The 16501-nt window shown below is 48.9% G+C and overlaps 1 protein-coding gene across 3 annotated transcripts in view; it reads left to right on the forward strand.

Annotated features, from left to right (window-relative positions):
* tap1 (transporter 1, ATP-binding cassette, sub-family B (MDR/TAP)) overlaps positions 1-11263 on the forward strand; it is an 86106-nt gene extending 74843 nt beyond the window's left edge. For all 3 annotated transcript variants that reach the window (XM_041213673.1, XM_041213675.1, XM_041213674.1), the window contains 2 exons: positions 5430-5566; positions 10721-11263. In XM_041213673.1, the coding sequence (XP_041069607.1) occupies positions 5430-5566; positions 10721-10960 (377 nt within the window). In that variant the 3' untranslated portion in view covers positions 10961-11263. The remainder of the gene's footprint in view (positions 1-5429; positions 5567-10720) is intronic.
* The last annotated feature ends 5238 nt before the right edge of the window (positions 11264-16501 follow it).

The raw sequence follows: 16501 nt of genomic DNA on the forward strand, positions 1-16501 counted from the left end.
ACAGTAAACACAGAGTGATTGGGGGGGTTAAACACAGAATGAGTGGGGATAGATTAAACACAGAGTTGGGGGGGTTAAACACAGAGTGAGGGGGACAGTAAACACAGAGTGAGGGGGCGGGGAAGATTTAACACAGAGTGAGGGGGAGAGATTAAAAACAGAGTTTTGGGGGTGGGTTAAAAACATTGTGAGGGGAGAGATTAAACACAGAGTGAGGGGGGGAGGTTAAACACAGGATAAGGATGGCGGTTAAACACAGAGTGAGGGGGAGAGATTAAAAACAGAGTGAGGGGGGTTAAACACAGAGTGAGAGGTGAGAGATTAAACCCAGAGTGAGGGGTGTTAAACAGAGTGAGTCGGGGTATTAAGCACAGAGTGAGCGGAAAGTTTAAGCACAGAGTGAGGGGAGATTAAACACAGACTGAGGGGCAGATTAAACACAGGGTGAAGTGGTGATTAAACACAGAGTGGGGGGTTAAACACAGAGTGAGGGGGAGAGATTAAACATAGAGTGAGGGGGAGAGGTTGAAAACAGAGTGAGTGGGGGAAATTAAACATTGTGAGGGGGGAGATTAAACACTGAGTGAGGGAAGGGATTAAACATAGAGTGAGGAGGGGGGATTAAACACAGAATGAGGGGGTGGAATTATACACAGAGTGAGGAGGGAGATTAAACACAGAGTGAGGGGGGTTAAACAAACTGTGAGGGGAGATAAAACACAATGAGGGGGGAGATTAAACACAGAGTGAGGGGGGATTATAAACAGAATTGGGGGTGGTTAAACACAGTGTGAGGGGAGGATTTAAGCACAGAGTGAGGGGGGGTTTAAACATAGAGTGGGGTGGGTTGAATGCAGAGTGAGGGGGGAGATTAAACGCAGAGTGAGGAGGGAGATTAAACACAGAGTAGGGGGGGTTAAACACAGAGTGAGGGGGGGATTATAAACAGAATTGGGGGCGGTTAAACACTGTGTGAGGGGAGGATTTAAGCACAGAGTGAGGGGGGTTTAAACATAGAGTGGGGTGGGTTGAATGCAGAGTGAGGGGGGAGATTAAACGCAGAGTGAGTGGGGGATTAAACACAGAGTGGGGGGGGAACATCTAGTGAGTGGAGAGAGTGTAAACAGAGTGACTGGAGGGATTAAACACAGAGTGAGGGGGGAGGTTAAACACAGAATAAGGGTGGAGGTTAAACATAGAGTGAGGGGGAGAGATTAAAAACAGAGTGAGGAGGGTTAAGCACAGAGTGAGGGGGGAGAGATTAAACCCAGAGTGAGGGGGGTTAAACAGAGTGAGTCGGGGTATTAAACACAGAGTGAGCGGAGGGTTTAAACACAGAGTGAGGGGAGATTAAATACAGACTGAGGGGCAGATTAAACACAGGGTGAGGTCGTGATTAAACACAGAGTGGGGGGCTAAACACAGAGTGAGGGGGAGAGATTAAACACAGAGTGAGGGGGAGAGTTTGAAAACAGAGTGGGTGAGGGAAATTAAACACTGTGGGGGGGGAGATTAAACACTGAGTGAGGGGAGGGATTAAACAGAGAGTGAGGAGGGGGATTAAACACAGAATGAGGGGGTGGAATTATACACAGTGAGGAGGGAGATTAAACACAGAGTGAGGGGGGGATTATAAACAGAATTGGGGGCGGTTAAACACAGTGTGAGGGGAGGATTTAAGCACAGAGTGAGGGGGGGTTTAAACATAGAGTGGGGTGGGTTGAATGCAGAGTGAGGGGGGAGATTAAACGCAGAGTGAGGGGGGAGATTAAACATAGAGTGAGGGGAGATTAAAGACAGAGTGAGGGGGGAACATCTAGTGAGTGGAGAGAGTGTAAACAGAGTGAGTGGAGGGATTAAACACAGAGTGAGGGGGCAGATTAAACATAGCGTGAGGAGGGAGATTAAACACAGAGTGAGGGGGAGATTAAACACAGAGTGAGGGGAGAGATTAAACCCAGAGTAAGGGGGAATTAAACACAGAGTGAGGGATGGGGGAGATTAAACGTAGAGTGAGGGGGATTAAACACAGAGTGAGGAGGAAGATTAAACATAGCGTGAGGAGGGAGATTAAACACAGAGTGGGGGGGGGAGATTAAACCTAGAGTGAGGGGGAGATTAAACACAGAGTGAGGGGGGAGATTAAACCCAGAGTAAGGGGGAATTAAACACAGAGTGAGGGATGGGGGAGATTAAACGTAGAGTGAGGGGGATTAAACACAGAGTGAGCGGAGGGAATAAACTCAGAGTGAGGGGAGATTAATCACAGACTGAAGGGGAGGTTAAACACAGAGTGAGGTGGTGCTTAAACAAAGAATTGGGGGTATTCAACACAGAGTGAGGTGAGGGATTAAACACAGAGTGAAGGGGACAGTAAACACAGAGTGATTGGGGGGGTTAAACACCGAATGAGTGGGGATAGATTAAACACAGAGTTGGGGGGGTTAAACACAGAGTGAGGGGGACAGTAAACACAGAGTGAGGGGGCGGGGAAGATTTAACACAGAGTGAGGGGGAGGGATTAAAAACAGAGTTTTGGGGGTGGGTTAAAAACATTGTGAGGGGAGAGATTAAACACAGAGTGAGGGGGGGAGGTTAAACACAGGATAAGGATGGCGGTTAAACACAGAGTGAGGGGGAGAGATTAAAAACAGAGTGAGGGGGGTTAAACACAGAGTGAGAGGTGAGAGATTAAACCCAGAGTGAGGGGTGTTAAACAGAGTGAGTCGGGGTATTAAGCACAGAGTGAGCGGAAGGTTTAAGCACAGAGTGAGGGGAGATTAAACACAGACTGAGGGGCAGATTAAACACAGGGTGAGGTGGTGATTAAACACAGAGTGGGGGGTTAAACACAGAGTGAGGGGGAGAGATTAAACATAGAGTGAGGGGGAGAGGTTGAAAACAGAGTGAGTGGGGGAAATTAAACATTGTGAGTGGGGAGATTAAACACTGAGTGAGGGAAGGGATTAAACATAGAGTGAGGAGGGGGGATTAAACACAGAATGAGGGGGTGGAATTATACACAGAGTGAGGAGGGAGATTAAACACAGAGTGAGGGGGGTTAAACAAACTGTGAGGGGAGATAAAACACAATGAGGGGGGAGATTAAACACAGAGTGAGGGGGGATTATAAACAGAATTGGGGGTGGTTAAACACAGTGTGAAGGGAGGATTTAAGCACAGAGTGAGGGGGGGTTTAAACATAGAGTGGGGTGGGTTGAATGCAGAGTGAGGGGGGAGATTAAACGCAGAGTGAGGGGGGAGATTAAAGACAGAGTGAGGGGAGATTAAAGACAGAGTGAGGGGGGATTAAAAACAGAGTTATGGGGGGAGATTAAACCCAGAGTGAGTGGGGGATTAAACACAGAGTTTGGGGGGGAACATCTAGTGAGGGGAGAGAATGTAAACAGAGTGACTGGAGGGATTAAACACAGAGTGAGGGGGCAGATTAAACATAGCGTGAGGAGGGAGATTAAACACAGAGTGGGGGGGGAGATTAAACACAGAGTGAGGGGGGAGATTAAACCCAGAGTAAAGGGGAATTAAACACAGAGTGAGGGATGGGGGAGATTAAACGTAGAGTGAGGGGGATTAAACACAGAGTGAGCGGAGGGAATAAACTCAGAGTGAGGGGAGATTAATCACAGAGTGAGGTGGTGCTTAAACAAAGAATTGGGGGTATTCAACACAGAGTGAGGTGAGGGATTAAACACAGAGTGAAGGGGACAGTAAACACAGAGTGGGGGGGGTTAAACACAGAGTGAGGGGGACAGTAAACACAGAGTGAGGGGGCGGGGAAGATTTAACACAGAGTGAGGGGGGGAGGTTAAACACAGGATAAGGATGGCGGTTAAACACAGAGTGAGGGGGAGAGATTAAACCCAGAGTGAGGGGAGTTAAACAGAGTGAGTCAGGGTATTAAGCACAAAGTGAGCGGAAGGTTTAAGCACAGAGTGAGGGGAGATTAAATACAGACTGAGGGGCAGATTAAACACATGGTGAGGTGGTGATTAAACACAGAGTGGGGGGTTAAACACAGAGTGAGGGGGAGAGATTGAAAACAGAGTGAGTGGGGGAAATTAAACATTATGAGGGGGGAGATTAAACACTGAGTGAGGGAAGGGATTAAACATAGAGTGAGGAGGGGGGATTAAACACAGAATGAGGGGGGGAGATTAAACACAGAGTGAGGGGGAGAGATTAAATGCATAGCGAGGGGGAGAGATTGAAAACAGAGTGAGGGGGAGGAAATTAAATACAATGAGGGGGCAGATTAAACACTGAGTGATCAGAGGGATTAAACACAGAGTGAGGGGAAGATTAAACACAGACTGAGGGGGAGATTAAACACAGAGTGAGGAAGGAGATTAAACACAGTGTGAGGGCAGGATTTAAGCACTGATTGAGGGGGGGTTTAAACATAGAGTGGGGGTGGTGTTTAAACACTGAGTGAGTGGGGAGAGATTAAACACAGAGTGGGGTGGTTTTAACGCAGAGTGAGCGGGGAGATTAAACACAGAGTGAGTGGACATTAAAGACAGAGTGAGGGGGGAGGTATTAAACACAGAGTGAGGTGGAGGGATTAAACACTGAATGAGGGATGGGAATTAAACACAGAGTGAGGCGGGCAGGTTAAATACAGAGTGAGGGGATTAAACCCAGAGTGAGGGGGTAGAGATTATACACAGAGTGAAGTGGTAGATTGAACACAGAGTGGTGTGGTTAAACACAGTGAGGAGGAGATTATACACAGAGTGAGGGGGAGAGAGTAAAAACAGGGAGGGGGGATTAAACACAGAGTGAGGGAGGATTAAACATAGAGTGGGGGGGAGATTAAACACAAAGTGAGGGGGGTGGTTAAACACAGAGTGAAGGGGGGGATTAAACACCGAGTGAGGGGAGGGACTAAACACAGAGTGAGGCGGGGAGATTAAACACAGAGTGAAGGGGTAGATTGAACATAGAGAGGGGGGAGATTAATCACAGAGTGCGGGGAGATTAAACTCACATTGAGGGGCATATTAAACACAAAGTGAGGGGGCGAGTTTAACACAGTGAGGGAGTTTGAACACAGTGTGTGGGGGGAGGTTAAACACAGAGTGAGGGGGAGAGATTAAAAACAGTGTGAGGGGTAGAGATTAAAACAGAATGAGGGGGAGCGATTAAAAACACAGTGAGGGGGGAGATTAAACCACAGAGTGAAGGGGATATTACACTGAGTTGGGTGATGGTAAGAGGCTACATTGAACACGGAGTGAAGGGGTTGTTTAATTTGTAGGTGGACATGATTGGGAACAGCTCCCTCAACTTCTCGATGTGAGTTACTGGCTGTGGTGTAAAAGCTCAATGCCATTATTGAAACCTGTTGTGGAGGTCTTCTCCCCATCTGACATGTCTGCCCCCCCCCTCTTCTCTATCTAAACCCACAGACGCTGGTGAGAAGGGCGGCCAGCTGTCTGGGGGACAGAAACAGCGAGTAGCCATTGCACGTGCTCTAATCCGAGACCCCCAGGTGCTGATCCTCGATGATGCCACCAGCTGCCTGGACGCAGAGAGTGAACACACGGTGAGTACTGGGGTCCTCGTCACTCCTGATATTAGGCACAGGGAGAGTGAACACACGGTGAGTACTGGGGTCCTCGTCACTCCTGATATTAGGCACAGGGAGAGTGAACACACGGTGAGTACTGGGGTCCTCGTCACTCCTGATATTAGGCACAGGGAGAGTGAACACACGGTGAGTACTGGGGTCCCCGTCACTCCTGATACTGGGCACAGGGAGAGTGAACACAGGGTGAGTACTGGGGTCCTCGTCACTCCTGATACTGGGCACAGGGGGAGTGAACACAGGGTGAGTACTGGGGTCCTCGTCACTCCTGATACTGGGCACAGGGAGAGTGAACACACGGTGAGTACTGGGGTCCTCGTCACTCCTGATACTGGACACAGGGAGAGTGAACACACGGTGAGTACTGGGGTCCTCATCACTCCTGATACTGGGCACAGGGAGAGTGAACACACGGTGAGTACTGGTGTCCTCGTCAATCCTGATACTGGGCACAGGGAGAGTGAACACACGGTGAGTACTGGGGTCCTCGTCACTCCTGATACTGGGCACAGGGAGAGTGAACGCACGGTGAGTACTGGGGTCCTCGTCAATCCTGATACTGGGCACAGGGAGAGTGAACACAGGGTGAGTACTGGAGTCACCATCATTCCTGATAATGGGGACAGGGAGAGTGAACACAGGGTAAGTAATGGGGGTTACCATCATTCCTGATATTGGGCACAGTGTGAGTAATGGAGTCACCAATATACCTGATAATGGGAACAGGGAGAGTGAACACAGGGTGAGTACTGGGGTCACTGTCACTCCTGATGGTGGGAAGAGTCAGAGTGAACACACGGTGAATACTGAACTAACCTTCACTCCTGATATCGGGGAGAGGGAGAGTAAACACACGGTGATCACTGGAGTATCCATCATTCCTGATCGTGGGCACAGGGAGGGTGAACACAGGATCAGTACTGGGTCACCATCACTCTTGATAATGAGGACAAGGAGAGTGAATACACACTAGGTAATGGAGTCACCGTCACTCCTGATAATGGGGACAGGGAGAGTGAACACAGTGAGTAATGGAGTCACCGTCACTCCTGATAATTGGTTCATGGAATGAAGGACAAATAGTAAAATTAGCTATCTTCCCCTATCACTTTCCCCAATTTTCATTCCCTCCCTTTCTGCCTCTTCTTAACCCCGTCTCTCACTTTCTGTCTATCTTTTGCTCAGTACCGCTGTCCCTCTCTCTATCTCTCTTTCTGTACAACTCCCTCTTTCCCTCTCTCTGTTTCTATTGTGTTCTTGCTCTCTGTCTATCTCTGTCTAACATTCAATTTATAATCTCCCCATTTCTCTCTCTTCCCCTGTCCCACTCCACAAACACCTTCTCTATCTCACATTCTGTCTTTCTCTCTGTCCCCCTGTATGTCTCTCTCTCTCTCTGTCACTTTCTCATTCACAGGCTGCACTTTACATGCCTCTGCCGGACTTGTTTTCCAGGAGGGGGAGCTGGGGAAGTGGAGTTGGAGTGGGGCAAGTAAAACAGGGCAGATTCCCACCCCACCATCTTCCTGCCCACTCCCAATGTCAGCCCCATAAGGCAAACCACAGGCCGTACTTAAATAAATATTCAAGGGTCAATTGAGCTTGTTAGAAGTCAGTTAACCCTGATAATACACTGCCTACACCATAATACTCTTGATCTTTTCATTGAGAACTGTCGGTGTGACATTAGTTGTCTCAATTTCTTTGCTCCTCTCACCCATTCTAACCTGTCTCTCTCTGAACTTGCTGCACTTCGTTCTCTCAGGTCCAACCCTGACATTGTCATCAAACCCGCTGACAAGGGTGGTGCTGTTGTTGTTGGCGCACTGACCTCTACCTCGCGGAGGCTGAACGTCAACTCGCAGACACTTCCTCCTACCTCTCCCTGGACCATGACCCCACCACTGAACATCAAGCCATTGTTTCCAGGACTGTTACTGACCTCATCTCCTCTGGGGATCTTCCTCCCACAGCTTCCAACCTGATAGTCGCCCAACCTCGGACGGCCCGCTTCTAACTCCTGCCCAAAATCCACAAACAGAACTGTCCTGGCAGACCGATTGTGTCAGCCTGCTCCTGTCCCACGGAACTCATTTCTTGCTATCTTGACTCCCTTCTCTCTCCCCTTGTCCAGTCCCTTCCCACCTACATCCGTGATTCCTCTGACACCCTACATCATATCAACAATTTCCAGATCCTTGGCCCCAACCGCTTCCTCTTCACCATGGACGTCCAATCCCTCTACACCTCCATCCCCCACCAGGATGGTCTGAGGGCTCTCCGCTTCTTCATCGAACAGAGGCCTGAACAATCCCCATCCACCACTACTCTCCTCCGTCTGGCTGAACTTGTTCTCACACTGAACAATTTCTATTTAAACTCCTCTCACTTCCTCCAAATAAAAGGTGTGGCTATGGGTACCCGCATGGGCCCCAGCTATGCCTGTCTCTTTATGGGGTATGTGGAACATAACTTGTTCCAGTCCTACTCCGGCCCCCTTCCACAACTCTTTCTCCGGTACATCGATGATTACTCGGTGCTGCTTCATGCCCTCGTCTGGATCTGGAAAAATGTATTAATTTTGCTTCCAATTTCCACCCCTCCATCATTTTCACATGGTCCATCTCTGACACTTCCCTTCCCTTCCTTGACCTCTCTGTCTCAATCTCTGGTGATAGACTGTCCACCAATATCCATTACAAGCCTACCGACTCCCACAACTACCTCAACAACACTCCTCACACCCCGCTTCCTGTAAGGACTCCATCTCATTCTCTCAGTTCCTTCACCTCCGTCGCATCTGTTCTGATGATGCCACTTTCAAAAACAGTTCCTCTGACATGTCCTCCTTCTTCCTTAACCGAGGTTTTCCACCCACGGTGGTTGACAGGTCCCTCAACCGTGTCCGGCCCATCTCCCGCGCATCCGCCCTCACGCCTTCTCCTCCCTCCCAGAAACATGATAGGGTCCCCCTTGTCCTCCCTTATCACCCGAACAGCCTCCGCATTCAAAGGATCATCCTCTGCCATTTCCGCCAACTCCAGCATGATGCCACCACCACACACATCTTCCCTTCACCCCCCCCCCCGGCCTGGCGGCATTCCGTAGGGATTGTTCCCTCCGTGACACCCTGGTCCACTCCTCCATCACCCCCTACTCCTCAACCCCCTCCTACGGCACCTTCCCATGCAACCACAGAAGATGCAACACCTACCCCTTCACTTCCCCTCTCCTCACCGTCCAAGGGCCCAAACACTCCTTTCAAGTGAAGAGGCATTTCACTTGCACTTCCCTCAACTTAGTCTACTGCATTCATTGCTCCCAATGCGGTCTCCTCTACATTGGAGAGACCAAACACCACCCTGCTCTCTTGCCCACATGTCTGTCCTTGGCTTGCTGCATTGTTCCAGTGAAGCCCAACGCAAACTGGAGGAACAGCACCTCATCTTCCGACTAGGCACTTTACAGCCTTCCGGACTGAATATTGAATTCAACAACTTTAGGTCCTGAATTCCCTCCTCCATCCCCACCCCCTTTCTGTTTCTTCCCCCTCTCTTTTGTTTTTTCCAATAAATTATATAGATTTTTCTTTTCCCACCTATTTCCATTATTTTTAAATGTATTTCCATCCATTGTTTTATCTCTACCTTTTAGCCTATTTTGATTCCTTCACCCCACCCCACCCCCACTAAGGCTATCTGTACCTTGTTTGTCCTGCTTTCTACCCTTAATTAGCACATTCCTTAGATAATATCACCACCTTCAACACCTCTTTGTCCTTTTGTCTGTGACATCTTTTGGTTATCTCCACCTATCACTGGCCCTTTAACTAGCTCTTCTTGTCCCAACACCCCCCCCCCACCTTAAACCAGCTTATATTTCACCCCTTTCCTATTTTTACTTAGTTCTGTTGAAGGGTCATGAGGACTCGAAACGTTAACTGTGTTCCTGTCCGCAGATACTGTCAGACCTGCTGAGTTTTTGCAGGTATTTTTGTTTTTGTTTTGGCACATCATAATATAGTTGGCCTTGACAGGCAGGGGATAGTGGTCAGGCCATTTTTAAAATTAAATATTTTTTAAAGGGCGAGAAGGGGGTGGTACTAACTTCCAGGGGGTGCCATTTGCGCATAAGTTTCCTCCTGCCCACCTGCTACCTCAGGCCCGCCCCCACCCTGCCTCACCTCGGCCCTCTTCCTTAGCTTCCCAACTCTTCCCTGGCTAATACCCCAGGACCCACCTTGCTCTGGGATCCATCGGGACTTCTCCTGAGGCCTGTTTGCTGGCCTGGCAGTGCCCACTAATGCGCCCTTGACACTGCCAGGCCTGCTGGAACTGCTGGCTGGTCTGATTGGCTGACAGCTCCCAAGAATGGGACTCCCTCCCCAGGGTGTTGGAGCTGGGGGTGTGGGTGTGGGGTAGAAGGGTTGATGTGGAGCGAGTGGGCTTCACGCTGACTGCTTCCGGGGAGGACCCCTTATCCCCTGTAATACGCAGCCCACACTGTATCTCTCTCTCTATTATTTGTTTACACTGACTCTATATCTCTCTCACACTCAACATTTCTCTCTCTCCCTATCTCTCTCTCCCTCTCCCTCACCTTATATCTTTCTGTGTCTCTCTCTCACCCTCTCTGTCAGTCTGTCTCCACCTCTCACTGACAGTCTCCGACCTTTGCGTGTGTCTCTCACGTTTGTGTCTTTGTCTCTCTCTCTCTTTCTCTCTATTTTATACTGTCTCTCTTGCCTCTCCCTCTCCCACTCTCACACACACACCAACTGTCTCCCTCCCAGTCTCCCTCAGACACTACCCTACCTCTCTGTCGGGAATCTCACATTCAATCTCTCATTCTATCTTTCACACACCCTCTATCTCACATCTGTCCCTCTCTCAGTCCCTCTCACGCAAACTCCATCTGTCTGTCTCTCTCTCTCCCTCAAACACTCCTCTACCTCTGTCTCTGTTTCTCTCACAATTGCTCTCTCTCACACACACTTGATCTCATGCTCTCTCTCTCACAATTCTTGGTCTCACCGTCCCTCTCTCACACACACTCTGCCCCCTCAGACTCCACTCTGATTAACTCCGGTGTTGCTGTTTGTGCCTCCTGCAGGTCCTGCGATCTGTTTACGATGGAGATGGGGATCGTGCAGTGCTGGTAATTGCCCACCGCCTCAGTACGATAGAGAGAGCTGACTGGATTGTGGTGCTGGAGGGCGGGATTGTGGTGGAACAGGGGACTCACGAGGAGCTACGAGAAAGGGGTGGCTGTTACCAGAGGCTGCTCCGCAAACACTTCCAGGGCTTTGGAAAGAGGATGGCAGATGAAGAAATAGATGAAATAGAGAATTGAAAGAACGGGAGTGTGTAATATTTAGTAGTGGGCTGCCTATGTTAGGCTGGGATGTCACAGCACAGAGACACAGACAGGGACCAGTCGCAGATAGAGACCAGATGCAGACAGAGGCCAGACACAGGGCCCAGTCTGAGTGATCAGACAGATTTTTCATGGCAACTCCTTGACTTTGCATATCAAATGAAGTATTACATGTCACCCTGCATTGTAAACAGCCTGTTGAATGATTAGCTTTTAAATATTTTGATGTTTCTGATGTTACTGAGGTAGGCACTGTTCAATAAAGAATACTTGCTGAAACAGATGTGTAATTAAACTCATCCCATGGAGTGGAAATCGGCACTGAATCAAACATTCCCTCATATCTTGTTCTGTGCAATAACTAACCCTCTCCCTCACCCTTTCTCTCTGCTCCACTCCTGATTCTCTCTCTCCCTCTCGCTCTGATCCACTCTCTGATTGTCTCTCTCTCTCTTGCTCTGCTCCACTCTCTATTTCTCTCTCTCTCTCTCTCTATCTCTCTGCTCCACTCTCTGATTCTCTCTCTCTCTTGTCCACTTTCTGATTCTCTCTCTCTCTGATCCACTCTCTGATTCTCTCTCCCTCTCTCTGATCCATTCTCTTATTCTCTCTCGCTCTCTGTGGTCCACTCTCTGATTCTCGCTCTCTCTCAGTCTCTCTGATTCTCTCTCTCTCTGACCCACTCTCTGATTCTTTCTCTCTCTCTGCTCCACTCTCTGATTCTCTCTTGCTCTGCTCCACTCTCTGATTCTCTCCCTCTCTCTCTCTTGTCCACTCTCTGATTCTCTCTCTGTTTTTCTTCCTGACCCACTCTCTAAATGTCTCTCTCTCTCTGCTTCACACTCTGATTCGCCCTCTCTCTCTCTGATCCCCTCTCTGATACTCTTTTTCTCCCCCTGACCCACTCTTTAATTCTTTCTCCCTCTATGCCCCACTCTCTGATTCTCACTTTCTCACTTTGATCCATTCTCTGATTCTCTCTCTCTCTCTCTGGTCCACTCTCTGAAACTCTCTCTCTCTCTCTTTCTTTGGTCCACTCTCTGATTCTCTTTTTCTCTCCCTGAACCACACTCTAATTCTCTAACTCTCTGACCAACTGTCTGTCTCTCTCTCTCTCTGACCCACTCACTGATTGTCGCTCCCTCTCTCTGACCCACTCTCTGATTGTCTCTCTCTCTGACCCTCTCTCTGATCCACACGCTGAATCTACTTCTCTCTGATCCACTCTCTCTCTGATCCTCTCTCTCCCTAGTCCACTCAGATTCTCTCTCCCTCCCTCTCTCTGCTCCACTCTCTGATTGTCTCTCTCTCTCTCTCTGGTGCTCTGCTCCACTCTCTGATTCTCACTCTCTATCTCACTCTAATGCACTCTCTGATTCTCTCCCTCTCCCTCGCTCTGATCCACTCTCTGATACTCTCTCCATCTCTCTGATCCACTCTCTGATTCTCGCTCTCTCTCACTCACTTTATGATTCTCTCTCTCTCTGATCTACTCTCTGATTCTCTCTCTCTTTCTCTCCCTGACCCACTCTCAAATTCTCTCTCTCTCTCTCAGCTCCACTCTTTGATTCTCTGTCTCTCTTGTTCTGCTCCACTCTCTGATTCACGCTCTGTCTCGCTCTGCTCCACACTTTGATTCTCTCTCTCTCTCTCTCTCTGGTCCACTTTCTGATTCTCTCTCTGCTCCACTCTCTGATTCTCTCTCTGTCTCGCTCTGCTCCACTCTTTGATTGTCTCTCTCTCTCTCTCTCGATCTGCTCCACTCTCTGATTGTCGCTCCCTCTCACTCACTCTCTGATCTCTCTCTCTCTCTGATCCATTCTCTGATTCCCTCTCTGTTTCTCTTCCTGACCCACTCTCTAATTGTCTCTCTCTCTCTGCTTCACACCATGATTCGCCTTCTCTCTCTCTGATCCCCTCTCTGATTCTCACTCTCTCTCTCCCTGATCCACTCTCTGATTCTTGCTCTCTCTCACTCTCTCTGATTCTCGCTCTCTCTGATCCACTCTCTGATACTCTCTCTCTTTCTTCTGCTGACCCACTCTTTAATTCTTTCTCCCTCTATGCACCACTCTTTGATTCTCACTTTTTCACTCTGATCCACTCTCTGATTCTCTCTCTCTCTCTCTCTCTGGTCCACTCTCTGACACACTCTCTCTCTCTCTGGTCCACTCTCTGATTCTCTCTCTCTTTCTTTGGTCCACTCTCTGATTCTCTCTTTCGCTCCCTGACCCACTCTCTAATTCCACCCCCCCCTCTCTCTCTCTGGTCCACACCCAGATTCTCTCCCTCGCTCTGCTCAACTCTTGGATTCTCTCTCTCTCTGGTCCACTATCTGATTTTCTCTTTCGCTCTGATCCACTCTCTGATTGTCTCTCTCTCTCTCTCGCTCTGCTCCACTCTGATTTTCTGTCTCTCTCTCTCTGGTCCACTCTCTGATTCTCTCTCTGTCTCGCTCTGCTCCATTCTCTGATTCTCTCTCTCACTCTGGTCCAGTTTCTGATTCTCTCTCTCTCTCTCTCTCTCTGGTCCACTCTCTGATTCTCTGTCTCTCGCTCTGCTCAACTCTCGGATTCTCTCTCTGTGCTCCAATCTCTGATTCTCTCTCTCTCCCTCACTTTGATCCACTCTCTCATTGTCTCTCTCTCTCTCTCTGTTTCTCTGCTCCACTTTCTGATTCTCTCTCTCTCTCTCTCTGGTCCACTGTCTGATTCTCTGTCTCTCTCTCGCTCTGCTCAACTCTCGGATTCTCTCTCTGTGCTCCAATCTCTGATTCTCTCTCTCTCCCTCACTTTGATCCACTCTCTCATTGTCTCTCTCTCTCTCTCTGTTTCTCTGCTCCACTTTCTGATTCTCTCTCTCTCTCTCTCTGGTCCACTCTCTGATTCCCTGTCTCTCTCTCGCTCTGCTCAACTCTCGGATTCTCTCTCTCTCTTTCTCTGGTCCACTTTCTGATTCTCTCTCACTCTCTCTGGTCCACTCTCTGATTCTCTCTCTGTCTCGCTCTGCTCCATTCTCTGATCTCCTCACTCCCTCTGTGCTCCAATCTCTGATTCTCTCTCTCCCCCTCACTCTGATCCACTCTCTCATTGTCTCTCTCTCTCTCTCTGTTCTGTTCCACTCTCTGATTCTCACTCTCTCTCTCACTCTTATGCACTCTCTGATTCTCGCCCTCTCCCTCGCTCTGATCCACTCTCTGATACTCACTCTCTCCATCTCTCTGATCCACTCTCTAATTCTCGCTCTCTCTCACTCACTTTATGATTCTGTCTCTCTCTGATTTACTCTCTGATTCTCTCTCTCTTTCTCTCCCTGACCCACTCTCAAATTCTCTCTCTCTCTCAGCTCCACTCTTTGATTCTCCCTCTCTCACTGTGAACCACTCTCTGATTCTTTCTCTCTCTCTGTTCCAATCTCTAATCCCCTCTCTCTCCTGTGATCCAATCTCTGATCCTCTTTCTCTCCCTCATTCTGATCCACTCTCTCATTGTCTCTCTCTCTCTGTCGCTCTGCTCCACTCTCTGATTCTCACTCTCTCTCTCACTCTGATGCACTCTCTGATTCTCTCCCTCTCCCTCGCTCTGCTCCACTCTTTGATTCTCACTCTCTCTCTCTCGCTCTGCTCCATTCTCTGATTCTCTCTCTCTCTCTCACTCTGATCCACTCTCTCATTGTCTCTCTCTCTCTCTGTTCTGTTCCACTCTCTGATTCTCACTCTCTCTCTCACTCTTATGCACTCTCTGATTCTCGCCCTCTCCCTCGCTCTGATCCACTCTCTGATACTCACTCTCTCCATCTCTCTGATCCACTCTCTAATTCTCGCTCTCTCTCACTCACTTTATGATTCTGTCTCTCTCTGATTTACTCTCTGATTCTCTCTCTCTTTCTCTCCCTGACCCACTCTCAAATTCTCTCTCTCTCTCAGCTCCACTCTTTGATTCTCCCTCTCTCACTGTGAACCACTCTCTGATTCTTTCTCTCTCTCTGTTCCAATCTCTAATCCCCTCTCTCTCCTGTGATCCAATCTCTGATTCTCTTTCTCTCCCTCATTCTGATCCACTCTCTCATTGTCTCTCTCTCTCTGTCGCTCTGCTCCACTCTCTGATTCTCACTCTCTCTCTCACTCTGATGCACTCTCTGATTCTCTCCCTCTCCCTCGCTCTGCTCCACTCTTTGATTCTCACTCTCTCTCTCTCGCTCTGCTCCATTCTCTGATTCTCTCTCTCTCTCTCACTCTGATCCACTCTCTGATTGTCTCTCTCTCTTTCTTGCTCTACTCCATTCTCTGATTCTCTCTCTCTCTCTCTCTCGCTCTGATCCACTCTGATTCTCTGTCTCTCGCTCTGCTCCACTGTCTGATTCTCACTCTCTCTCTCTCTGGTCCACTCTCTGATTCTTGCTCTCTCTCACTCTCTCTGATTTTCTCTCTCTCTGATCCACTCTCTGATACTCTCTCTCTTTCTCCCCCTGACCCACTCTTTAATTCTTTCTCCCTCTATGCCCCACTCTTTGATTCTCACTTTTTCACTCTGATCCACTCTCTGATTCTCTCTCTCTCTCTCTCTCTGGTCCACTCTCTGATACTCTCTCTCTCTCTCTCTCTGGTCCACTGTCTGATTCTCTCTCTCTCTCTCTCTCTGGTCCACTCTCTGATACACTCTCTCTCTCTCTCTTTCTCTGGTCCACTCTCTGATTCTCTCTTTCTCTCCCTGACCCACTCTCTAATTCTCTCTCTCTCTGCTCCACTCTCTGATTCTCTCTTTCGCTCCCTGACCCACTCTCTAATTCGCCCCTTCTCTCTCTCTCTGGTCCACACTCTGATTCTCTGTCTCGCTCTGCTCAACTCTCAGATTCTTTCTCTCTCTCTCTCTCTGGTCCACTCTCTGATTATCTGTCTCTCTCTCTCGCTCTGCTCAACTCTCAGATCCTTTCTCTCTCTCTCTCTCTGCTCCACACTCTGATTCTCTCTCTCTCTCTCGCTCTGCTCCACACTTTGATTCTGCCTCTCTCTCACTCTGCTCCACTCTTTGATTTTCTCTCTCTCTCTCTCTCTCACTCTGCTCCACTCTTTGATTCTCTCTCTCTCTCTCTCTGGTCCACTCTCTGATTCTCGCTCCCTCTCACTCACTCTCTGACTCTCTCTCTCTCTTTGATCCATTCTCTGATTCTCTCTCTGTTTCTCTTCCTGACCCACTCACTAATTGTCTCTCTCTCTCTGCATCACACTCTGATTCACCTTCTCTCTGATCCCCTCTCTGATTCTCACTCTCTCTCTCTCTCTGGTCCACTCTCTGATTCTCGCTCTCTCTCACTCTCTCTGATTGCCTCTCTCTCTGATCCACTCCCTGATACTCTCTCTCTCTTTCTACCCCTGACCCACTCTTTCATTCTTTCTCCCTCTATGCCCCACTCTTTGATTCTCACTTTATCACTCTGATCCACTTTCTGATTCTCTCCCTCTCTCTCTCTCTGGTCCACTCTCTGACACACTCTCTCTCTCTCTGGTCCACTCTCTGA

This window comes from Carcharodon carcharias, chromosome 19 (assembly GCF_017639515.1).
Source record: "Carcharodon carcharias isolate sCarCar2 chromosome 19, sCarCar2.pri, whole genome shotgun sequence".
NCBI classification, from domain to species: Eukaryota; Metazoa; Chordata; class Chondrichthyes; order Lamniformes; family Lamnidae; genus Carcharodon; species Carcharodon carcharias.